At 56.0% G+C, this 24,459-nt stretch overlaps 1 protein-coding gene and 1 long non-coding RNA gene across 7 annotated transcripts; one reads left to right on the top strand and one right to left on the bottom strand.

The window, feature by feature from the left end:
- Positions 1-265: 265 nt before the first annotated feature.
- Positions 266-2,972, bottom strand: LOC140633831 (uncharacterized). The gene is made up of 2 exons (XR_012031422.1): positions 1,962-2,972; positions 266-1,800 (listed from the first exon to the last, which is right to left on the bottom strand). It is a non-coding gene; the product is annotated as an uncharacterized lncRNA (long non-coding RNA).
- Positions 2,915-23,596, top strand: KATNB1 (katanin regulatory subunit B1). 6 transcript variants are annotated; one of them, XM_072826953.1, is made up of 20 exons: positions 2,915-2,938; positions 4,217-4,515; positions 8,685-8,815; positions 11,820-11,937; positions 17,317-17,417; positions 17,796-17,837; positions 18,418-18,501; positions 18,702-18,832; positions 19,251-19,322; positions 19,491-19,641; positions 19,763-19,953; positions 20,070-20,200; positions 20,620-20,670; positions 21,591-21,658; positions 21,769-21,888; positions 21,980-22,129; positions 22,379-22,455; positions 22,536-22,610; positions 22,846-22,962; positions 23,192-23,596. In XM_072826953.1, exons 2-20 carry the CDS (start codon positions 4,476-4,478, stop codon positions 23,322-23,324), a joined length of 1,983 nt encoding a protein of 660 aa, XP_072683054.1. In that variant the 5' UTR covers positions 2,915-2,938; positions 4,217-4,475; the 3' UTR covers positions 23,325-23,596. The 6 variants fall into 6 exon arrangements, with proteins under 6 accessions (XP_072683054.1, XP_072683053.1, XP_072683056.1 ...); XM_072826952.1 differs by lacking the exon at positions 2,915-2,938 and adding an exon at positions 2,939-3,021; XM_072826955.1 differs by lacking the exon at positions 2,915-2,938 and adding an exon at positions 2,941-3,076 and having other exon boundaries at positions 18,717-18,832.
- The last annotated feature ends 863 nt before the right edge of the window (positions 23,597-24,459 follow it).

Below are 24,459 nucleotides of genomic sequence, written 5' to 3'. Positions count from 1 at the left end.
CTGCAGATGGTCCCACAGACACCTTCAAACAACTGGGAAGATCTCAACCTGGCTACAGTGGTCCAGCTGACAGGAGTGGCAAAGCCAAGGTGCAAGCTCCAGAACTCGGGGGTTCCCCCATCAGACTGCAAAGGACAGCATCCCAGCTCTGCTTCCTACCAGCCACTATTGAGCTATCTGTGACATGGGAGGGCATTGTTGTTGTCTTAAGACTTGTAAAGCAGAGGACCAGACATGGCACATAGAAAGCACTCAGTGTTAGTTGTTTTTTTTTTTTTTTAAGATTTTATTTATTTATTCATGAGAGACAGAGGGGGCGGGGCGCAGAGGGAGAAGCAGGTTCCCTGTGAGGAGCCTGATGCAGGACTCGATCCCGGATCCCAGGATCATGGCCTGAGCTGAAGGCAGATGCTCAATCGCTGAGCCACCCAAGCATCCCTCAATGTTAGTTTTTAAACTGACCCAAAACACATGAAAGTGATAAATTCTTCAGTCATCAGGGATATGAAATGCCACCTACTAGTATGCATAAAATGAGTAGGAGTCGGGAGGATGAGAAGCAACTGGGCCTCTCAAATAGCTTTCCCAGTGGAAGGGTCAACCTGTACAACCACTTCGGAAAACTGGTGGTATCTAGGCAAACTAAACTTTAGCTCAACAATTCTGCTCCTAGGTTCTGCTCCACCCCCACCACCCCCATTCATCTACTCATCCATCCATCCAATGAACAAGAACGATGAACAACTCAACCAAGATGCACATTGTGTCCACTAAAAAGCATGTACCAGAATGTTCATGGCATCAGTATTAATATTAGTACCGAGCTGTAAACGACCGAAATGCCCATCAGGAGTAGAGTAGAGACATAAATTGTGGTCTTGAGACATTTTTGGTTGTCATAACTAGCATGAGAGTGCTACTGGCATCTGGTATGCTGCTAAACATCCCACAATGCACAGGACAGCTCTCTGCAATAAAGAATGAATGATCTAGCCTAAAATATCAGTGACAGGTTATGAAATTCTACTTAGGCTCGGTGAACACAAATGAACTATAACCATAGGAAATAACACAGAAGATTCTTCATATACAGTATCAGAAGATTCCAGATATAAAAAAGTACATGTTACAGGATTCCATTTATATGGAAAAAAAATCAGGCAAACTAATCGATGGTATCAAAACAGGCATCACTCTTGGGGTGTAAGGGAGCACCATGGGGGCTTCTGGGATGCTGGGAACATTCTTCTAGACATGAGCATGTTCAGTTTGTGAAAACTCACTTTTACACTTACAGTACAGTAGCCCTTTGGGGTACGTGTATTATACTTCAATGCAAAGGGTTTTAAAATGCTGATCCTGAACCCAGTCAAGTTTTAACTTCCATTTAACAAAAAATTCAGAGGGAAAGAAACAAGGTAAGCGACACTAGCAGGGAACAGTGAGGCGAAATCCTAATATAGGGCAGCCTACAAGGTAAAAGACCTGATCAATCTCTTCAAAAAGATCAATGCCATTAAAAAAAAATAATAATAATAGGGAATTGAAATAGAATGAGCTTAAAAGAGCCAAGTGTTGTGAATCTTGTTTGTCTCTTAGGGGAAAAAAGAAAGCTTTACATAACTTTTGAGGATGATCCGGGAAATCTGGATGTCAGAGAATTCTGTTTCTTTGGTGCGGGGATACGACGGCTGTGTGGGACAAGGGCCTCATTCTTAGAGGTACGTGCTCAGTATTTTGTGTCGTTTGGGGGTAAAACGTCTTGATGTTTACAACTTCCAAACTGCTCAGAGGAAATACCTACATGGGCAAAGCAAATAAGGAGCAGCATTAACAAGTGCTGGGTTGTACTATTAAACTATTATATACATGGTCGTAGAATTCTTTACAATTTTTCCTCTAAGGGGCTTTTCACAATAATAAAAAGTTGAGGGGAAACACAGTTTGATCGGACTTTATACCGAGCCAGTGGTCTTTCGGTAGCTCCCACGGACCTCTCTCGCCCCGACCCACTCCCGAAAAGCGCATCACGAGGGGCGCACCCCTCTCCGGCGCAGGCGCAGAAACCCAGGCAAGGAGTCGAGGCCAACACCCCTCTCCTGGGTCGTGCGGCCGTGACAAGCGCCTCCACCTGGGCCTCGTTTCCTCTCCGTCTACGGGAACAGGTCTCCGTCCCACTTGGGGGTGCCGGGGGCGTTACAAGAGACGGAGCTGCCTTGAGCCGCACGAAGTCAGCGCTGGCGGACGACCAGGAACGGCCGGGCGGGGTCTTCGGGCCCCGGGAGGGTCCGGCGCCCCCACGCGAGGGCCCGGGCTCGGGCTGTCACGGCCCCACCCGAGCGTCCACCGCAGCCGGCCTTCTTCGGAGCTCTAGTTGGAGGCAGCTCGGGCCCGCGATCAGGCTCCGTCGCCCCGCGGGTCTCCCGTCGGAGCCAAAGAAGAGGGGCAAAGTCCCGACCACGCGGAAGAAGCAGAACTGCGGCGGAGCGCGAAGCCCTCGCCCCGCCTCGCCCCACTCCAAGATGGAAGGTCCGCGGCTTCACGCGGCTCCCGACGGCCCCTTCCCATTGGCTACCTGGGAACTGGTTTTTTTTTTTCCAATAAGGCGGGCGCTTATTGGTCAGATTGGGACGGTCGCTGAAGCGATTGGCGCAGCCGACATCGGAGGGCTGTCTCGTAATAGTTTCAAACGCGAACTAAGAGGGAGAGAAGGAAAAGGAGAGGAATGGGAAAACCTGAGGCGGAGGCGGGACCAAGGAAAAGACAGGCTTCGCCGCTTCATTAGAAGCTGAGGGGCGGCTCTCGAGTGCTCCTTCCTCGGGATTAGTCCAATTCAGGAGTAGGGGCGGGTACTCAGGAAGAGCGGCAGGAGCGCCTGCTTCGATTGGCCAGGCCTGGCGGGAGGCGGAGCGCTCGCGGCGGCTGATTGGTGCGGGAGGTGAGGGGGGCGGGGCTCTGAGCCGGAGGTTTTGTTGTGAGGGTCGGTTGTCAAGCAGCGGCCAATCAGGGCGGGGGATGGAGGCAAGTGGGGGTCGCGCCGGGAGCGGAGCCTCGGCCTCCGGAGCCTTAGCTGCAGGTGGAGTGGGCCAGGGGCGAGGAGGGGCGGGGGGCTCCGGGCCTAGGACTGGGCCGAGCCAGGCGGGGCCGAGCCGGGCTGTGCGGAGAGGGCTCCGGGCGGGGGGAAGTTGGAGCCGGGCCCCGCGAGCGGAGAGGAGCGGGAGGATCGGGCGAGGCCGAGGGGCCAGCCGCAGCCTCGGGGCCGGGGGCGGGGGACGGGCCTGGGGGCCGGAGGGGGAGACCGGGTAGGCCGGAAGCGGAGCCGAGGGTCCGCAGAGGGCTGAGTGACCAACAGGGACCCTGGAAGGAGAGTGAATGAATGGGCTGTACTGATAGCAGAAAGGGAAGGGGAATTCACGGGGTCTGGCGAGGCAGGGGTCAAGATAAGGGGCCCGGGACACAGGATGTGCACGAATGGGGGACGTCGGAGGCTGGGAGAAGGGGAAGGAACGGAGGACTAGAGAGGTAGAACTGGGGAAGCCAGGAGCGAGAGGAAGGAGAGGAGAGGGAGGGATCGTGGGAAAGAGGCGTGGAAGAAGGGGGTAGCCGGCCTCAAGAAGCGGCCTTGTGGTCGAGGAGGCCGACCGACCTATGCCCAGACCGGAGACCTAGTTCCAGTACTGGCCTTGGGATTGCAGGGGCCACGAATAGCTCCCCTGCCACGAGAAACGGAGGGATAGGACCCTCAGGGCCCCCTTTGACATTCTCCCCAGAGAAGACTTAAATGCCTGTCTCTGGAGTGGAGTGCCTCTCCTGGGCCCCTGGCTCCACCTCCTTCCCATAGCGTCAGACGAAACAGTGACTCCCAGAAATCTATCTCAACTGCAGACATGTGGTCTTCCCCGCCCCACTGCGGCGGCGGCCGCTGCACTTGGGGCAGCCAGCCGCCTGGAACAGAGCCGCCTCCCATCCCATCATCCTGGCCTCTGGGAGGGCCTTTCTCTCCCTGTGTTCCGAGTCACCCTGTCTGAGGTGCCCCCTCCAGATTCTCACACCCCATTTGCAGTGCAGCTCCTTGCTCTGGTGGCTATGGTGGGTGTCTCTTTATGAAGCAGTCTTGGTGATCCCGAGAGCTGTGGCTGTCATTCTGTAAGCCTAGAGCTTCCTGAACTCCCACCAAGTGTTTTCAAATAAGCCATCGCTTCTGTTTGTGTTCCAGCCCAGGGTTGAACTGACATGGCTCGAGCCTGACATTCCATAATCCGGGATCCTGACGGGCACACACAGACTGCTGCTGTGGCTGCTGTGACCTAACACCACGAGGCTGTCCAGGGCTGAGAGACGAGGCATTCCCTCTGCCTGGATGTGTGAGAACTCCCTGCCAACTTGATTGGCGGATCTGGGGGGGATCCACCCCCACCCCAGGAGAAGAGCAGTCTATTTAGTGCGTGGAGCTTCAGGTGCCAGCCAACTGAAGGATGGCCACTCCTGTAGTCACCAAGACAGCCTGGAAGTTACGTAAGTGATTTTCTTTCTTTCTTTCTCCCCCCCACCCCTCACCCCATTTATCCTGTTAGCTGCTTGTTGCTGGGTGGCCTGGACCCCAAGATTTGTCCCCTGTACTTATCACAGAGGGAGACTCCCAGCCTTGGAATAAGATAGACCAGGATGCAAATCGTGACTTTGGCACTTCTTAGCTGGGTAACGCTGGATAGGTGACCTAACCTCTCTGAGGTGAATTTCCTGTCTATACAATGAGATAATCACACCCTCATTTTACAGCTGCTGTGAGACCCAAGCAGGGTGGTGAACATGAAGAAGCACTTAGTACAGTTAGGCTGACGCGTGGGACTAGGGGAGAGAGATGCTGAGAGGTGTTCTCGGCATTTGCAGACATCTCAGGAGTCAGGCTTCCCTCAGGAGATGGGGGCATTTGGGGGGCAGGAGAGGGGTAGGCCAAGGGATGTTGGCAGGGCTCTGGAATGTCACTGAACACCAGCACCACCCACCCTCACGTTATTCTCCACCAGCAACTCTAAACTTTTTGATCTCAGGACCTCTTTATAGTTTTAAAAATTGTCGAGGACCCCAAAAAGTTTTTGTTCATGGGAGTTGTCAATATTTACATGTTAGAGATTAACAATCAGATGTTTTAAAACACAATCAAATCAAATGCCACAGTCAACTGCCATTAGTGATGGTGTCATCACGTGTTTTGTATCTTCCCAAAAAAAAAACTCCTTTATGCTTTTGAGCAAAGAAGTGTGTAAAAGTCGAATACCATCTTGGTGTTACTATGAAAATAGTTTTGTTCTCTTAGACCCCCCAGAAAGGATCTTGAGGATCCCAGGGTCCTCAATATCTTATTTTGGGAACTGCCTTACCACATCTATGGTAACTGGTTAACATAGATTTGTTGTGCCCAAACTGGTCACCTTCTGCTATGTGCTGTCCCTAAGCTGTTTTCAAACACTGGGCAAGGCCCCTCCACTTTTTAACTGTGAGAATCTGGGCAAAATCTTTTGCTGGACATCAGTGTTTTCACATCTAAAATGAGAGCTTTGGATAGTTTCAAACTGTTTTTTAGCCCTAGGGTTCTGAGAGAACCCTGTATGGGCTCCCAAAGAGGGTACACTTTGGACAGAGTGGCTTTGTATTTACTGAGGTTATGTATTCCTTCAATAACTGGTCTTGCCTGAGCATAGAACCAGGCACTGGGGAGATAGTCAGGGAGGTCCCTATGCAATGGGGCTCAGAGCCTAGGGACTGCAAGAGGCAGAAATCAGATAACCGCACCCCTCCATTTCTCCTTGTCTGATTCCAAGCTGGGACATGTGGTTTGACTCAGTTAACTAGATGCTGGCAGGTGGGGTAGGGGAGTGCTAAACAGCACATACAAAGGCCCTGGGGCAGGAAGCTCAGCAAGGTGGAAGGGCTCAAAGGAGCCCATGAGCTGCCACACAGCAGTGGAGAGAATGTGCCACATGAGGCTTTTGGGGTCTTGAGGGGCATATGTCCACAGGACCCCAGCCCTTCTGAGGCCTTGGCTTTATCTTAAAGGCAAGGTCAAGCCATCAGAGTGTTCAAACAAAGTGGTAATATGATCAGGTATGTTGGGCTTTACTGACAAGTTCATGTGCATAGCAGTCCCTGTGAGTATAAGCTATCTGAAGAGCCCAAAGCCAAATGACCCCTGGTTCCTTGTGGCTTGAGTCCAGCAAGGATCAGAAGGTGCTAGGCCAGCTTGTGTCATTCAGGCCTGTTCTCTTCACCTTTCATTAATGGTGCAAATCCTCAGCACCTGTGGCCGAATCCCCAGCTATGGCTGGGACGTGGGGCCCAGGTTATGCCAATTGAGCTTGGGAAGCTGGTGCAGGCCTGCAGCCATCAGCCTAGCCTGCCAAGAGATGCTGTGAGGGATTTTATTTGTTTGCACCCAAATTCGGTACCCAGGCCTAGGCCACTGGTGGATGCTGTCTTTTAGGCCAGAGGGGGAGCACTGGGGACAGTACCCCTGCCAAGGCTTCCTAGGGCCCAAGATGTACCTCCCTCTTCCTCTGGTCCCTCACCCCTCCAGGAGCTTCAGTCAGGCTGGAGACCTCAGGCAGGCTGCTTAGAGGGTAGTGATCTGAGACCCACTAGAAGGGCCCAACCTCTAAATCCTTCTCACCCCAATGTCTGTGGGTCTTCAGCTGGATGCCCTGTCCCAGGACCCATCTGATCAGGCTGTAGCATGAACACAGGAACCTTCTCACTGTCCTTCCCCACTGGCTCCCCAATGTTGGGCCTAGAGCAAGCACCCAGGAAACATTTATATTATGCATTAAAGGCTGTCTCCAGGGGCAGTAGTCCTGAGGCCCAGAGAGGGGTAGTAATATGCTCAAGGAGGCCTGGTGAAGTAGGGCCCAGCCAGAACTTTCCCAGGGAAAACTGAGAGCCAGGGCAGACACTCAGGCCTTATAGGTAGGGCACAAGTGGAGGGCAGTGCACGTTAGGGAGTGCCTTCAGAGAAGGGGAGAGGGCCCAAGGCTTGGGAACAGAGAGCTCAGGCAGAAGGTGGTTTGCCCTCTCTCAGAGTTGGCCAGTCACTAGGGCCCAACAGAAGCTGTTGAACAGACAAGAGTCTACGGCTAGAGTCCCAGAGCACCCCAGGTATCTGTCCCTACAGTGTCCAGAGGACAGAAGACTCCATAGTTGAGATGAGGACTAGGGAGGGGCTCAGCTCCCTTGGGTTCAGTGATGGGGTCTCCGAGGCCCCCACTGATGTTTGGGCCTGCAGGAGACTCTCACCTTCTGCTGGGGCTGGGCGAGGCCCTGAGGTGGGGCATCATCTGTGAGATGGAGCCTGGGGTCTGGGCCCCGGGAAGTTTTGATGGCCCCTCTGAGCCATGCTGCCTGACAGACAGCCTTTCTGGGCCCCATTTCCAGACCACCCTGAGGTTTGAAGCCTTTGCCATGGAGACCCCCAGGCAGGGTGGAGGCTCTCTACGGAATGACTGCAGGCCCTTCTCAGTGTCACCTAAGCCAGCCTCCCAGTTGTCTCCAGGTGTCGGCACACTGGGGTCTTCCCTTTGCTGGTGTGAAGAGACCTGTCTTTTCTCCTCCTCATTCCTAGAATCTCACTGAGGGCCTGGCTTAAAGGCCTGGGCTGCCTCTGGGTCCTCATGTCTGTTCCCTTTGGAGCACTGACGAGCCCCTCTGGTTGGTGTCTGCTGCCCCGCGGTTCCCCCCAGCAGTCCAGGCCAGGGCCCTCACGGCTGCCCACTGTGACCAGCCCTCACTCCCACCCAGGCCCCTCAGCCGGCGCCCTCTGGCCTCCCATCCTCCTGTCCCTGCCAGGGGCCCCAGTGTCCACCGTCCATGCCTTAGCCAGATGAAGAACCACAGAGCACAGCTTCTAGCCTGTTGTCAGTGGCTCCTGGCAGCTCAGTAAACCAGGCAGGCACTGTTATTATCCCCGTTTACCAGATGAGGAACCCAGCCCTCAGGGAGGGTGAGTGACTGGTCTAAGGCCACACAGCCTTCAGCAAGCAGAGCTCAGACCAGAACCTGGTCTGTGATTCTGACACTGTGGGCTGAAGGCCTGGGGGAGCTCACTTGGAGACAGCTTGTCTAGAGTTGACCTGACTGGTTCTCAAAGCATGTTCCCCAGAGTGGGTTTATGTGCATAGCAAGCAGCAGCAGCAGATGCTTAGATGGTTGCTTGGGTCAGTGTTTTTCATTTTAATAATTGGTTTTGTTTTTTTTGTTTTGTAGTCTAGGAAAAGTATAATAGATATATCAATCTTATAACTTTATGGATTTTATTACTTAATTATCTTTATTCAGACAGAGCTAAATACAAAAGGGGCAAGTCAATTTTTTAAATTGAGCAGAGTGAGCATAATAATATTACCAGTTCATGTGCAGAAAGAGGAGCAAACCTTGAGGCCTGAAGGGGGGACATGAATACTTGAAGTTGGGAAATAGTCGTTTCATTCCTGCCTGGGTGCAAGGCCTGCCCAAGCAGCCAGGCTCCTGGGGTTGTGTCGGGGTGTCTGGCACCAAAGGGAGCTGAAGTGGGTGGACCTTTCCACCTGGACTTTGGGTACCAGGACCAGGGGCTGTACTGGGCAGGGTCTGGCCCTCCTCCACATGACCACATTTAGCCCTCTGACTGCCTTCTCCTTCTGTCCTTCCTTGTGTAGAGGAGATTGTCGCCCACGCCAGCAATGTGTCCTCGCTGGTGCTGGGCAAAGCCTCTGGGAGGCTGCTGGCTACTGGTGGAGATGACTGCCGTGTCAACCTGTGGTCCATCAACAAACCCAACTGCATCATGGTGAGCCTCGCTGAATGGTGGGAAACAGGACAAAGGTCCAGGGAGGAGACTGTGGGAAGGGTGGGGTCAGGGGTTGAGGAGCCTGGGGCACCCAGCCAGAAGCTAGGGGAACACAGCACAGCATCAGTGCCCCCAGGATGACTGGGACAGTGGCTGGCCCTCAGGAATGGGTGAGTCCCCTGGTGGTGGACAGAATTCCAGGGAGCCTATGCAAGAAAGCTAAAATAAGCCCATGGGCTGGAGATTGAGGCTTGCCCACTGGCCCATCCACCCACCTGTCAGCTGTACTTGGAGGTTACTTTGAATCATTCCCTGTCTGGTTGCACAGAAAGGATTTGAGAGCACTGGTTGAAGCTGATTAAAGAGCTGTTTCTTTAACAGCATTTTTCTCCTGGTCACACAACAAATTCCTTGCCAAAAACTGTCTTCCAAAACAGGAAAACATAAAGGAAGGAAAAATACAAAAATGAATTATATCTGTTTCCATCATCCAGAGACTGTTGCAGTTGGTATTTTGGTCCACATCCTTCTAGGTGCTGATAGAAATTCATATGCTTCCACACACCTGTACACATATACACATGTGCACACACATGCACACATGCACACGTGGGGACCACGTAAATATAGAACAACATATTTTTGGAACACTGTCTTATTCTTCTGTAGCCTGGGTTTCAAAGATAGCAATCTTTATCATGTGCGGGCATTTTCCGGTGTCAACAGATATCCTCCTAACACCGTGGTTTTTGACAACTTCATGGTATCCCTGTAGGCATGAGCTAGAATTGGCTTAGCCATGCCCTGTTCCCAGCAGAGAAGTCATTTCCAGAGTTTTGGCTCTGCTCAGCCACAGAGGTAAATGTCTTCATCGACCCCAATCTTTGAGCAGATCTGTGATGGTTGCACTATCTAAGGGTGTGCACTTTTTAAAAAGCTTTCAAAACATATTGCCAGATTGCCCTTTAGAAATCAATTTACATCCTCTCCAGTAGCACCAGAACCTGCCCTCTCCTCCCTCGTGACCTTGCCAGCATAGGGTATTAACATTCTTCTGATCCAGGGCCCCAGGTGAAGAATAGAATTATAGTTGCTTTGCTTTATTTCACTTTGTTTTCAGGGTCCTGGTATGTCCCACCCTCACCCCCACCCCCAAAATGCCAAAGTAACATATACAGATTGGAAACACACCAACAAACAAACACTGGCCAAAATGGGCCTGAAGGGACCCCCTGCTCTCTTCCCCCTTCTATACTGAAGTCAGCCTGTGTACCAGGCCTCTTGAGTGCTGCAAAGCCACCAAGCTCGTGCTCACCCTCGGATTTAGGCACATGCTAGCTCCCCTGCACACAGGCCACCTTGACCTGTTCACCTGTGTTTCTAAGCCTGTGTGAGCTCATGTCGTTGTAGTACCCAAAGGACATGGAGGAAGCAGTGAAAAGCCATCTTTCCTCACCTGACGCCCACAGCTCCTGATGACCCTGTGTCTTTCCAGAATGATCTTTTGCATTTGTGAGCAAATATGTATGTCTGTTCCCTTCCCCCTCCATTTTTTTTTTTTTTTTTTACACAAACAGTATCCTATGTACATCATTCTCTACCTTTTTCCACTTACAAGTGTCATGGAGTTTAATCTTACATATTCAGATGGTCGCCTTGTTCATTTTATAGCCATTTTTTTTTAAAGATTTTATTTATTCATTCATGAGAGAGAGAGGTGGCGGGGGTGGGGGGGCGCAGAGACACAGGGAGAGAGAGAAGCAGGCTCCATGCAGGGAGCCTGACATGGGACTCGATCCCGGGTCTCCAGGATCACGCCCTGGGCCAAAGGTAGGCGCCAAACCACTGAGCCACCCAGGGATCCCCCTTTATAGCCATTTTTATAGCCAAATATAGCATGGGTGACCACAGCTTAGCTGACCATTTCTCTGTTGGGCCTTTATGTGGCTTTGGGTCTTTTGTGAAAAAAGATTCACTGCAGCGAATGACCTTGGGTCTACTTTGTTTGCCATGTGTTTGAACACCTGCAGGGTCGGCTCCCAGGGATGGAGTTGCAGATGTGCAGGGGAGGTGCATTTCTAAATGTGGACAGATTTTGCCCAGTTGCCTTCCGTGGAGTTTATACCCATTTCTACTCCTGCCAGTGATGGCTGGGAGTCCCACAAGCTGCTTGTGACCGTCTGGCCTTTTGACATTTGTGCTGAGGAGCAGTTTCTCTTCCCATCCCCCCTTCACTGCCCCACAGAAACATTGTCTTAGCAAACAATGATGGAGTCACCACTGTGCTTTGGGGTGACCAGTGCTGTGCGGGGAGTGACAGATGCCATGGACTTCAGATTCTGCCCTTCTCTCCAGAAAGCTGGAAATGCCAGCACCTCCCACCCCTCCAAGGGGCTGGGCCAGAACCCGCCTCAGCCCTGCTCCAGCTCTGGCCTACACTGAGTTGGGTGAGAGTTTTTTCCCAGTAAGGTCACTGCCAGGCTCTGTCTGGGTTCCACAGTTCCCCGCCCAGAAACATGGCAGGGTCCCCCACTGGGGCAGTCCCCAGGGATTCTGGCTCATCACCAGGAGGGGTGAGCTGTGTGCCATTGACGAGCTAGGCCTCAGTGCTGTCAGGGTTCCCCACCGAGGGACTTGGCCAGGCAGAGTGGAGATGGAAGCAGAGCATATGTTGGTGGTGGTTTGGACTCAAGGCTAGAGGGTCAGCTGCTCCCCGCAAGGGGCCCAGGGCCGTTTTGGCAAATGATGCCCATATCAGGGGCACAGTGGACAGTGGGAAGGTGTTGGAACAAAAATGGGGTCTGGCCCACTTCTAGTCCTGCAAGCTAAGGCCAAGAGAAGCAGCTGCCCAGCCTGTCTGCAGGAAAGCCCAGGTGTGGCTCCGTGGAGTGTAGCCTCCCTGCTTGAGCCTCTTGCTGATACTCTTCCCAGGGAGCCAGAATTTGGGGCAGCAGCTGAGGGGTTCTCCACACAATGCACTGAAGCTGCCACCCTCTCTCCACAGAGCCTGACGGGTCACACATCCCCAGTGGAGAGTGTCCGCCTCAACACCCCAGAGGAGCTCATCGTGGCCGGCTCCCAGTCAGGCTCCATCCGCGTCTGGGACCTAGAAGCTGCCAAAAGTAGGCATCTGTGCTCGCCCTCCCCACATGTACACCTGTGGTTGTGTTGTCTCAGGCTCTGCTATTGAGCTGCTTCCTCCAGGAAGCCTGTCCTGACTGCATTGGGTACTTCCCTCCTGGAGACTCCCAGGAGTCTGGCAGCAGTGACATATACTGCTGTCTCTGCATGCCGACACCCGGGAGGCAGCAGGAAATTTCCAGATGGTCCACTATGGATGGGTGGGTGGGTGTAGATTCAGAACCTGAAAGAACAGCAGGTGCCACCAGGGGCCACGTGGAACATGTAAACAAGCTAGGAGGCCTGTGGGGAGAACTAGGGTGTGTGCCCTGACGTGGAGCGGCCGCCTCTTAGCCTCAGTAACCATCGCCCACGGGAATGGGGGCTAGGGCAGCCAGATCCTCTGTCTCCTTGAACTTTGTTTCATTCAGTTTTCATCTTTGTAGAAGTTATTTTAGTTTAAAAAGTCAAATGGAATAACTACATTCTATTCTACAAATAACTGCAATGGAAAGGAGAAGCCTTCACCCTACTCCTTCCCATTCTGCAGAGGCCTCGGCCTTCTGTTCTTCTACCCGGTGTCTTGCTACCTCTGCTTTTCTAAGTGACATGGTATTATGTCAATTCCTGTCTCTTGTGTACGTCTCTTGCTGCCTCCCTCTCGTACAAGACAAGTTAGCTCTCTTAAGGATGCCTGGCTGGCTCAGCTGGTGGAGCACGTGTCTCTTGACCTTGAGGTTGTCCGTTTGAACCTCATGTTGGATGTAGAGATTACTTACAAAAATAAAATCTTAAAAAGAAGTGAGCTCTCCTAAAGCTGTCCCCCCTCCCCCGCGGTCACTTCCAGCATTGCCCCACTGTTCTCCTAATTTCACCATGTAAAGAGTCAGGGTTTGTAGTACCAGGACCACAGAGATATTATTCACAGCCACAGAATATTATCATTCTGGAGTTAATAATTGTCCTTTTCTCACCTGTATGTGTTATACATTTTTGTTACTAATTCATCCCCAAATTCTCTGCCAGAAGAGTAAGCCTCCTCCTTGAGCTACTCTCAAAGCCATCCCATGAAGGAGGCGTCTCTTCTCATCAGAGCCTCGGTCCCCTGGGTCCCCATGGTGGGGGAGTACCTGGGGCCTGCAACCTGGTGGTCACCTTGGGGCCGCCTTGTCTTCGGGGAACTCTCCCCGTCTCTCTGCTGTGCCAGAGTCCGCATTATCATCTCTCTCAGTCTTCTGTCTCTTTTTTGCCAGAGCTTGTTCTTTCATAGCTGGCTGAGAAAGCATGCGTAAAGCATGCGTGACAGGCACAGTTTTAGAGGCTATCCGTGGCTGGAAATGACTCTATTCTACCCTCATCCTTTTTTTTTTTAAATCTATTTTTTAGAGTTTGTAGAAGTCTAGATCAGAAATCGTTTTCCCTCAGAAGTTTGTGGGTGCAGCTGTGTTGCAAGTTAGGCTCCTCTTTGGCAGCCATCAGGAGGTCCCTGCTGTCACCTCCTGGGACCTGCCTCTCCTGTCTCTCTGCAAGCTTGTAGGCCCTTTGTCCTGGAGTCCTGGGGTTTTGTAGTGATGGTTCTTGGTCGTATGCTAGATCCTTGCTGGGTTCTTTTGGCAAGTAAACTTGCGTCTTTGGTTCTGGGCCACGTGGGGAGCCTCACCTTCCTGAAAAGGGGACGCTACCTCTCAGCCTCTCTGGGTACAGCCACATTGCAGTGTGGGCCCAGTGTTGCCAGCCATACAAATTTTTCAAGAGAAGCTGAGAATCTGGAAATTTCAGTGGAATCCACCCCCCACCCCCACCACCATTTCTAAATGTTGACAGCTAATTCAACGTTTTTTTCGGAACACTATGCAGAGCAGCACTGAGAGGTCCTAGTAAACCTCTTTGCTCACTGCTTTTTGCCAGCATCTAGCCTGGACCTTCCAGCATGCCAGGCAGGAGGCCCCCCCGCTGCTTTTTCCGGAAAAGAGCCCCTTTGCCTGTTTGAGACTCAGAGGTCTCTGGGCCTCTCCTGCGCTTGTGTTCTACCTCTGTAGCAGGACAGCAGCCATCAGCCGCACAGGCCCAGTGGCTGGGTTCTCTCTGCTCAAGGACGGGGCTCTTCTTGCGTAGGTGGTCCCCAAGAGAGATGTTGCCCCTGGGCTTCTCGGATGATCCTCGCCCACCTGGTGATGGGCTGCATGTGTGAGACAGAGCCTGTGAGATAACAAACCGGGCCACAGGCTTAGCATCTCAGCACGTGTTCCTGCTACCTGGCCACGTGCCAGAGCCGGGGCACGCTGTGTTTGGCTGTTGCTGGACTCAAGGGGCCAGGGAGGAGCACGCCGCCCAGCTGGCTGGGCTCCAGCTGAGAAAGCCGGCTCCGGCAGAAGGCAGCTGGCTTCCTGGGAAGTCCTTGCCTGCATCTGAAGCCCAGTGGACAGCACCAGCCATTCACCATTCACTGAGGAGCAAGGGACAGAAGAGAGAAGCCAAGGGTGCCATGCTTTCCCAGCCAGGGCTCCTTCATACATAAGAGAAATGTGAGGAGTTCCTTGAGGTGGGCGCAGAATGAGAACCAAAGACCTCTAGAGTTCCTGGGTCCTAGACTCTCAGGGTCGGCTGCTCCACCGGGAGCTCATTACAAGCAGAGAGCCTGACTTAGTACTGGTGGAGGCCCCAAATCTGGCTTTCCAGATGACTCTGATGCAGACCTGGATCGGCAGGTCCCCCTTATTTGACACACAGCCAAACTGGGGCCCAAGGTGGGTCCCCAAGCTTGATAAAGACCCCGTGGCAGGGGTGGCAGAGCCTGGGACTCAAATCCTGGCATCCAGACTCTCATCCCAGTGCTGTTCCCTCTCCCATTTTGGGGTTCGGTGATGGATCAGAAACCTGCCCTCTGCAGCCTTGGTGGGAAGAGCTGAGACCTCAGGCCGCCACCCACACCACAGTGTGAGTGAGGGTGACAGGCAGATCGGCACCCCTTGCGGAGGGACTTCTGAAAGGGCCACCTGATGGTCACGTGCATTGCCCTGAGAGGCAGCCCATCCCGACTCAGGCAGAGGTTGAACAGCTACTCAGCTGGGAGGGCTTGGAGGTCCCCATGCAGGGCAGACGGCAGACCCAGGATGCCTGCCACCCCGGATCCTCTGACTGAGTCCCACAGCAGGAGGCTTCCAAGAGCACTCCTGGGACAGAGGAGCAGGGGCAGAAGTCACGCCGGAAGAATGTGGTCCTGCCTGCTTTCCACCACACAGCCAGAGGGTAGGGGTGGGTCGGCCCCGCCATGCCACGGGGAGGCAGCCTGTGTTTCATGAGTCTGGTCCACACAGGGGTGGAGCCTGCCATGTCCCATCGGGGCAGGGCAGGATCGGGGAAGCCCGGTGGGCTGGGGCAGGAACCAGCCTGCGTCTGCGCCCTCTGGGCCCCGACTTGGCCCGCAAAGCAGTGCCTGGGCCCCGAGGGCGTATGCCGGCCCCAGAGAGTGGGGAGGAGCTGCTGAGGTCCTGGTGTGGTTGGCGCCTGTCTCACTCTGTGAAGGATGTAATGGTGGCTCAGTCCCAGCTCGGCAGTGGACAGGGCCTGCTGCGGAGTGGCACCAGGTCGGAGGGGTGGATGTGGTGGGCCGTGGGCAGAGGTAGGCACTTTGTCTCGAGGCGGGTAATGGCCAGAGCAGCTGATTTGATCCTACCCTTAGGTGTGTCTGGCTCTGTCTTCGGAGCCCAGACAGAGGAGCTCCCTTGACTCAGGTAAAGGGTCACATGGTAAAGCATGCTTCTTGAAACTCCGAGACTCTGAGACTCCGATGCCCGCTTTGAATTCTGGCTCTGTGCCTGCCTATCGGCCTGAGGCAAGCTGCTTCATCCTCTGAGCCTCAGGCTGTCGCCCACCTCCTGGTGGTGTTTGGGGGTGGGGGAGCGAATGTGCTGAAGTCATTCAGGCTGTTCTCGGCACACCGGAAGCGCTCAGCAGACATCCTGGGGACGACGGAGGCACTCAGATGGCCATGGCACTGGGTAATGGTCACCACTGGTGCCAGAAGACAGAGAACCAGGACATGTGCTCTGAGACCAGAGGAGAGAAGGTTCACTAAGGTGAACCTTTCTTTCTCAGGACAGAAAGGAGTTAGAGCAGGAATCACTGTAGCTGGTGTTCACTGAGCACTTCCTGTGTGCACATCCGTGCTAAGCACTTGATGTCCGTTTTCTTAACTCTGATTGTGGCCCATTATGAGGCTCAGAGAGGGTAGGGGGTTGCCCAGGGTCACATAGCAAGCAAAGAGCAGAACCAACACTGCTCCCAGTTCTGTCTGGCTCCAGAGCCCTGGACCTGAACCTTGGAGATAGAGACAATCATCCAATAGAGTTTAAGTCACTCAGGGCTTGGAGCTCAGCTCTCTCGTCCCAAAAGCATTACATTTGGAGTCTGCTTGAACACCTCCTCTAATGGGGAGCTCATTACCTCACAAGGCAACTGTTTCACCTTGGCTCAAACCTAAGGATGGCTGGATTCCCACACCCCTTGGCCCCTGCACATGTGGGACGATCAGGTTCGTTCAGACAGCGGAATTGTAAATGTTTTAAAAAGTGAATTGAGGCCAGAGAGAAGAGGCAAATTTGAGTGGTACCAGGGAATACTCCAAGATAGAAACACAGGCTTTGCCTGGGCCAGGCTGGACTGGGCTGGGCCTGGCCACAGAGCTGCAAGCAAAACTTTGAAGGATGGGAGCTGAGGTTTCCCAGGGCAGCAGGAGGTGACTGGGCCCAATCATGTCCCCTGTGTGTTCTCTTGGTTTGCACAGCACCTTCCATCCTCACAGCCATCCTCAAGATCCCTTGGATGGAGGGGAGAAGAAGGTGCTGCTGTGAGCACCACGGCGACTCCAGGCGTGGCCTCCATTTGCCCTCCTTGGGGCCTTTGCCTGCCATTTCCTTATGCCTAATATCCTCCCTCACCCTTCACCCACTGACGGCCCACTCAACTACCACCTCCTCCAAAAAGCCTTCCTGGGTTTCTCTTTTCAACCAAGCAGCTTGTCCCCCAGCACGGACCTCTCCCACATCCCTCCTGTCTCAGCTCTGAGGATGTCGGCAGAACATGTGCTGTGTGTCTGTCCACAAACGGAGTGCAGTAGCTTTCCAGCCCTGCTGGCTTGGGGGCAGTGCCCTTGTGAGAGCGCAAGCTACAGGGGGCTTGGGTACTGACAGAAATGGCTGTCCTCTCTCGGGAGAAAAAGAGGAAGGTCAGTAGTTGGGGTGGTAGGGCTCTGCTCAATTTGCTGTTGTGGTTTTCTGTGCAGTTGCTTGGAAGCACACGCACGAGTGAACACAGCGTTCCCTCCTCGGCCAGGCGTCTGGCTTGCCCCTCACACCCCTGTCTCCTCTCTTCCTTGCTAGTTCTTCGCACGCTTATGGGCCACAAAGCCAACATCTGCAGCCTGGACTTCCACCCATATGGCGAGTTTGTAGCCTCGGGTTCACAGGACACAAACATCAAGGTGAGGCTCGGCCCTGCCCCATGTCTCCCCGCTGGGCCGCCCGGGGGCTCCGGGCTGTGTGTCTGGCCTGTGGAGGTGGCCTCTGGACACCGTGGGAGGGTCCTCCCTCTCTCTGGCGGAATCTCCAGCCTCCAAGGGAGGGGATGTGGAAACGTTCGCCAGACATTTCCACTCAGAATGCCCAGCTTTTGTGAGTAGTTTCCGGATCCCTGTCATTTGGGGGAGTAATGACCTGGGGGTGCCCAGAACCCCTCTTTGCTCGTGTCCACGTACCACCCTCTGACCTGGACTCCCGGACAGAGCTTGGTGAGGCCTCTGCAGCCTGAGCCCACCTTGGCTGTGACCTGGCCTGACGGCTCCTCTGCTCCTCCCCCACAGCTCTGGGACATCAGGAGGAAAGGCTGTGTCTTCCGATACCGGGTAAGGAAGGCACCCTTGGTGGGTCATGCTGTGAGCAGCGTTGGAGCATGGGGCGGTACCCAGACCTTGGCAGGAGCTGGAAAGGGATGCTTTCCCCCATAGGGGAGAATGTGAGAAATAAGAGTCCAAGTGAGATACGAGGATCTAGAGCAGAGCAAGAGTGCTATGGGGGGCAGGGGGATCCCCCACTTTCCACAAATCCTCCCAGAACCATGTTTACCAAACTGCACTCCACGCTCTGGTGGTGTGGGAGGTGAAGAGGGTTCTTGTTCACAGGTGTTTGGAAGCACTGAGTTGAATAATTTGGTTGGTTTTTAGACCCTTGACATTAAGGCAGGACACCTAACTCTCCAAAAAAGAGGCATAAGATACGTTGTTCCCCAAACTGTATGACCAAGAAATCTGGATTTCCCGCGGAGTCGTGACTGCTGGTGGAGGTGTCCCCCCGACCTCTCCTGCACACAGCTGTCTGGCTCCGCCTCACCTGCTGGTCAAGGGCCCGGTGGAGCAGGGTGGGGAGGCGGGCAGCCCATCGGGCCCAGGCCCCTCCAGTGAGCCCAGCACCCTGTCGTCTTCTCAGGGACACAGCCAAGCTGTGCGATGCCTCCGGTTCAGCCCTGATGGGAAGTGGTTGGCATCGGCTGCAGACGACCACACAGTGAAGGTAACTCCTGGCCTGACCAGGGCCTGGGGCTGGGGACTGGGGCCTGCTGAGTACACTCAGCCTGGATCTGCACCTCCTTCCTGATCAGGCTCACATATCCCAGGCCTATCAGATGGGAAGGCAGCTTGCAGATAAAGAGCAGGGGTGGGAGTAGAGGGAGAGTGGGCAGCCGAGATCCCAGGCCTGGTCCTGACCTCCAGCCCGCCCCGTCCCAGCTCTGGGATCTGACTGCTGGCAAGATGATGTCCGAGTTCCCTGGCCACACAGGGCCTGTCAATGTGGTGGAGTTTCACCCCAATGAGTACCTCCTGGCTTCTGGCAGCTCTGACAGGTGAGGAAAAGGAGGGGGAACAAGGCTTGTCACCCATGACTGCCATCTCACACCTGTGTCCTCTGTGTGTGTCTGTCCCAGTCTGTCTCTGCCCTGAGGTGTCCTATGCCTGATGATGCTCTGTAGACTGACCTGACTTCCGGCCAAGCCAGGATGAGGCCCTGATCCCATCTCTCCCCCAACCCTGGTTCCCCGGCCCCAGTGTCCTGGGTTGTCATGGCATATCCAGATCCAAAGTCCATGCTAACCTCCCACCTGCCAAATCCCTCCACCTGCCACGCAATCCCAGGCATTGCTCTTAGTGGCCACAACCCAGGGGGACAGCTGTTTGCAGAGAAACGGGCTTCCTGGGCTGTGGGCCTGCATGGGGGTTGGATGGGGACACCGGCTACCCAATATAGCCTGGCTGCCTTTGCAGGACCATCCGGTTCTGGGATCTGGAGAAGTTCCAGGTGGTGAGCTGCATCGAAGGAGAACCAGGGCCTGTCAGGTATGCAGGCAGCTGGGTGGTGGGTCTGAGCCCTCCTCCCAAGGTGGTTGGATGTAGGTATGGGGCAGGGGTGAGCCGTTCCCATCACCGCTCCTGCTCCCTCTTTCCGGGGCTCCCTACAGCCTTCCCGGATTTCTTGAGACCCACCCCCCACTCTCGCCTACCCAGGAGCGTCCTCTTCAACCCCGATGGCTGTTGCCTATACAGTGGCTGCCAGGACTCACTGCGCGTCTACGGCTGGGAGCCTGAGCGCTGCTTTGACGTCGTCCTAGTCAGCTGGGGCAAGGTGGCTGACCTGGCTGTCTGCAACGACCAGCTGGTGAGAGAGCTGCCACCTGCCCTTCCCCTGGCTGCTCACTGCCTCCCCTCAGGCCCCTGCTTCTCCCTGAGCCCTGCTGGGGTCCTGCGCACCCACACCCCAGCTCCGCCACTTCCTGCAGATAGGCGTGGCCTTCTCCCAGAGCAACGTCTCCTCTTATGTGGTGGACCTGACACGGGTCACCAGGACAGGCACGGTGGCCCAGGACCCTGTGCAGGACAGCCGGCCCCTGGCACAGCAGCCAGCCCACCCCAGTGCCCCTCTTCGGCGCATCTATGAACGGCCCAGCACAGCCTGCAACAAGCCTCAGAGGTGGGGTGCTCAGGGCCCAGAGGGCTCGGGAGGCAGGCTGGCACTGGGGAGGTTTTGGGGGAGCCCAGCTGCAGCTCACTGGGCTGGCCTCCCGTTGCCTTGGCCCTGCCCCACAGGGTGAAACAGAATTCAGAGAGTGAGCGCCGAAGCCCCAGCAGCGAGGACGACCGGGACGAGCGGGAGTCTCGGGCCGAGATCCAGAACACCGAGGAGTACAACGAGATCTTCCAGCCCAAGAACAGCATCAGTGAGGCCTGCCCCCCGCCCCCCCACCCACCTAGCCGAACGTCCCATCTGTGCATAGAGACAGACGGTGTCAATGTCAGTGACAGTGTCACTGTCGGGGACAGTGTCAATGTCGCTCTGTTTCCGACGCTGGGTTCCCAGCTCACACCTGGGCCCCGGCTCCGTTCCCAGGTCCTCAAGGCCCCAGAAGAGGCCTGGCAGCCCGCCCTGAGCAAAGGCAGGCCCCATGGGGGCAAGTAGATGGGAGGGGGCAGACCTGAGGGTTCCTGGGACCGGGAACAGGGTCACGAGTCTGCAGCTGTGTGTGTACCAGAGAGCCACCTCCCGTCCCCCGTGTCCCAGGCCAGCCTGGCCCTTAAGGCTCAGGCAGGACCCCGGGCTGGCCAACGGGAGAGTCCCCAGCCCTCTTTGCCTCTGCAGGTCGGACACCACCCCGAAGAAGTGAGCCCTTCCCAGCACCCCCTGAGGACGGTGAGTACAGAGCCTGGCCTCCTGGGGGCACCAGCTCCAGCCTCTCTCCCACCAGATCTTTTTCCTATGCTCACCTAAAAGCACCTACTGTGCGCTGGGCTCCACCCTAGATTCTGGTGCATGAGCAAGGCAGGCAGGTGCTGTCCTCAGGAGCCTGCACCCTAGTGAGGAGGGCAGGAGGCAGCCAGATGGGACTGTAGATGGGACTGTCTGTAGATGGGACAGCACCGTGGAGGCAAGGGCGGGGCTGGTGAGAGAGAGCTGCTGAGGGCCTGTAGGAGAGGGAGGAGCTGGGGAGAGCCACAGGTGGGGAGGGGGTGGAGGCAGAGGGGCAGGGCTCCCTGGGGTCTGGGAGCAGGAAGCCAGGCCCTAGCTGGGGATTTGGGTTTTGCTGCTGGGAGAAAACATGATCTGCTTTCTGATTGGAGAAGAAGCCGGGGTGGGGCACCCTTGTCCCACAGACCAGCCCTCCCCTTCACCTGGCTTCCTCTTCAATGGGCCATCTTCTCATTCCCCCTGCACGTGGGGTTTCCTGTGCTTCCTGCTCACCATGCACTCACTGCCAGCCCACCCCAGCACACACACTCCATTCCCAGTGAGGGGCCAGGCCACTCCTGGGAGCTCCCTGGCTCCCATCTGCAGGCAGTGCTTGACACCTGCTTTCTGCCAGATTTGTGGGTGAGTGGGTGGAGAAAGGGAGGGAACATCTAGCCCCCACCCTCAAGCCTCCCCAGGAGTCTCCCCACCTCTCCCCCCACATACACACTGCTGCTGTCTCCTTCCCCAGTTGCCCCATTGGCTCCTGCTTCATCCCCCCAGTTAACAGATGCAGCCCAGAGGCCCACCATAAGCCCCGCCTTCTTCCCCAGCCAGTCCCTCTGGCCTGACCCGACCCAAAGATCTTTCCCTTTTGCCTCCAGACATGGCCACAGCCAAGGAGGTGGCAAAGCCCAGCCCAGCCACGGACTCGCAGTTCCCGGTGCCAAATGTATGTCTGGGTGGAGAGGGCATGGTAGGGCTGGGAGAGGGGCCCTCCGTGCCAGGGTGGGCGGAGAGGGGGCCTCAGGCTGGCCACCCACTGAGCTCCAGCCCCAACAGCTCGAGGTCCTGCTCCGGCCCCCGGCTGTCACTTCCACTCCTGCGCCCAAGGCTGAGCCTGCCATCATCCCAGCTACCCGGAATGAGCCCATCGGGCTAAAGGCGTCTGACTTCCTGCCCGTGAGTGGGGGCCCAGCCCCGGGGCAGGGTGGAAGCCTGTGGGGCAAGGACAGAACGTCACCGTTGGCACCTGGGCACTCGTCCTACGCAGGCCGTGAAGATCCCCCAGCAGGTGGAGCTGGTCGACGAGGACGCCATGTCACAGATCCGCAAAGGCCATGACACCATGTGTGTGGTACTTACCAGCCGCCACAAGAACCTGGACACCGTGCGGGCTGTGTGGACCACGGGTGACATCAAGGCAAGCACTTTTCCCCCAGGCTTTGGGCTGACCCCAGACAGCGGCTGCACAAGGGCAGAGGGGCCCCTGTCACCACTCTGGCTGATTTCATGCCATCATCGTCATCATTTATTGAGCGCTTCTTTACGGACCTGGCCTCACCCATCATTTTAGCTACAGTCTTGTTAACACCCCACAACAAAGCCCATCATGACGCCACTCCCCGGGCAGGGGCTCCAGGCCCCTCTGACAGGTGCTCTGTTTGCATAGACGTCAGTGGACTCAGCTGTGGCCATCAATGACCTGTCCGTGGTCGTGGACCTCCTTAACATTGTCAACCAGAAAGCGTAAGTAGGCGTGGTGGGCGGAGCGGGTCGAGTGAGTGGAGCCAGGTGCTGAGGGTACCTGTCCCTGGTCCTCTCCTCAGCTCCCTGTGGAAGCTGGATCTGTGCACCACGGTCTTGCCGCAGATCGAGAAACTTCTGCAGAGCAAGTATGAGAGGTACATGTAGGGAAGCCATACCTGCCTTACCACAGGGACGGGGAGGGACAATGGGAAGGACCCCCCAAGGCCAGTGCCCCTGGGAGGTGGGTGTGTAGCAGTGCTGTCCCCTGCAGGTGGGAAGCCATGGTGCACACAGGCCTGTGCTGCCCCTGGCCCCCTGCCTACCCCCTCTGTCTTTGTGTACCCTGCTCTCCATCTTTCTCTCTGTGGCTCTGTCCATCTGCCTCTGAAGCTATGTCCAGACCGGCTGCACCTCCCTGAAGCTGATCCTGCAGCGGTTTCTGCCCCTGATCACTGACATCTTAGCAGCACCCCCCTCTGTGGGTGTAGACATCAGCCGGGAGGAGAGGTGAGGGGCCAGGTGGGGTGTGAATGTTGGGGTACACAGGTCTGGGGGCCCAGCCTGCTTGCTGATGGCTCTGCTGGAATAGCCCACAGAGGAGGTTGTGCCTGGGCTTGTCCGTGGCCTGGCCTGGGTGGGTCCTGTACCCTGGGCCTCGGCCAGCCTCCCAGAGGAGGGCGGGAGTAGTTCAGCAGGAAAGGGCCTAGCCCTTCGTGCACTACTTCTCTGCCCACAGGCTACACAAGTGCCGGCTCTGCTACAAGCAGCTCAAGAGCATCAGTGGCCTCGTCAAGAGCAAGTCAAGTTTGAGTGGCCGTCATGGCAGCGCCTTCCGAGAGCTGCACCTACTCATGGCCAGTTTGGACTGAGGAGCTTTCGGCCTGGCCTCAGCCCCTAATCCTGTCCCCTGTGCGCTCCTGGGCCCAGGAGCCTCTGCCCAGCCCCCGCTGCAGCCCTGTGGCCACCCTGGAGGCGGCAGCGCTGGCCCACCAGCCACCTGCACAGCCCCCGAGCTCTCAGACAACTTCTCCCCAGCAGCGGCTGCCCAGCTTTGCCAACTCCCGCTTCCTGGGGCAGCAAAGAGCGCCCTGGGGCTGCTGGTGTAATTTATAAGGTCAATTTTATTAAATTTGTAACTATTCCCTGGTTTCTTTGCCTGGAGGGGAATTCTCTGGCCACGCAGCTCAGCTCGCTCAGGCCCAGGACTGGCCTGTCTTGGCCCCTCTGAGCCAAGAGGCAGTGTGGCCAGCTGGGGGCAGCAGAGTGCCCGGCCTGCCGGAAGGGGCCAGTGCAGAGCACGCTGGGGGAGGAGCGGAGGCACCCCCCTCTTCCAAGGCTAAGGGAGACAGGAGAGGGGTGGGCCCCACCAGCCCATCCCCTCCATCTCAGCCACGCTCCCAGCTGTCCTGCGGATGCCTCAGGGGCCAGCCGACAGCTGTATGCTTCCAGGTGCCAGGACCCCAAGCCTCACAGGCTTGGCCACCACTGAGCCCACCACCCTCCCCAACGCCTCCAGGAGGCCTCCTGGGACAGGGCTGGAAGGGCAGTGGCCCTCCTCCCAGGAGGATCCCCCAGCGCTGACCCCTTCTGCTCCTGTGGCAGCCCTAGTTGGAGAGAGGGCCCCACTGAGCCCCTGTGCACATTCCCTGCTGAGGCCGAGGCCAGACCAGGTGGAGGCCAGCACAACCCCCATGGGGTTGGGGAGGGCAGTCTTGTAGCACCGGGAAGAGGGTGGTACCCACCCCTAGCCAGTTCCCTTAAGGGGCCAGCCCAGCCCTGCTGGCTATGGTGCTCAAGCCTCTGAAGAGCCCAAGTTTCCCACGTACAGACAGGATAGCGTGTTGCTGGGTGGGTCCATGTGATGAGCGTGGCCAGGGGCACTAGATCCTCTCAGTCGTGGCCTTCACGAGATCTCAAGAGGGCTGTGGGTGACCAGCCAGCAGCAGGGAGCTGTCCCTGGGCTTGTCCCTGTGATCTGACCAGGAGCTCAAGAGACCCAACTCT

The sequence above is a fragment of the Canis lupus genome, chromosome 5, assembly GCF_048164855.1.
Source record: "Canis lupus baileyi chromosome 5, mCanLup2.hap1, whole genome shotgun sequence".
In the NCBI taxonomy this organism is placed as follows: Eukaryota; Metazoa; Chordata; class Mammalia; order Carnivora; family Canidae; genus Canis; species Canis lupus.
This window is presented reverse-complemented; position numbering and strand designations above follow the sequence as displayed.

Bases quoted from the DNA above. Each gene is read 5' to 3' on its own strand.
- KATNB1 (XM_072826953.1), top strand. From the start codon at position 4,476: ATGGCCACTCCTGTAGTCACCAAGACAGCCTGGAAGTTAC. The intron at 21,889-21,979 runs GTGAGTGGGGGC...CGTCCTACGCAG, and splicing joins AGGCGTCTGACTTCCTGCCC to GCCGTGAAGATCCCCCAGCA. The intron at 22,963-23,191 runs GTGAGGGGCCAG...CTCTGCCCACAG, and splicing joins GACATCAGCCGGGAGGAGAG to GCTACACAAGTGCCGGCTCT.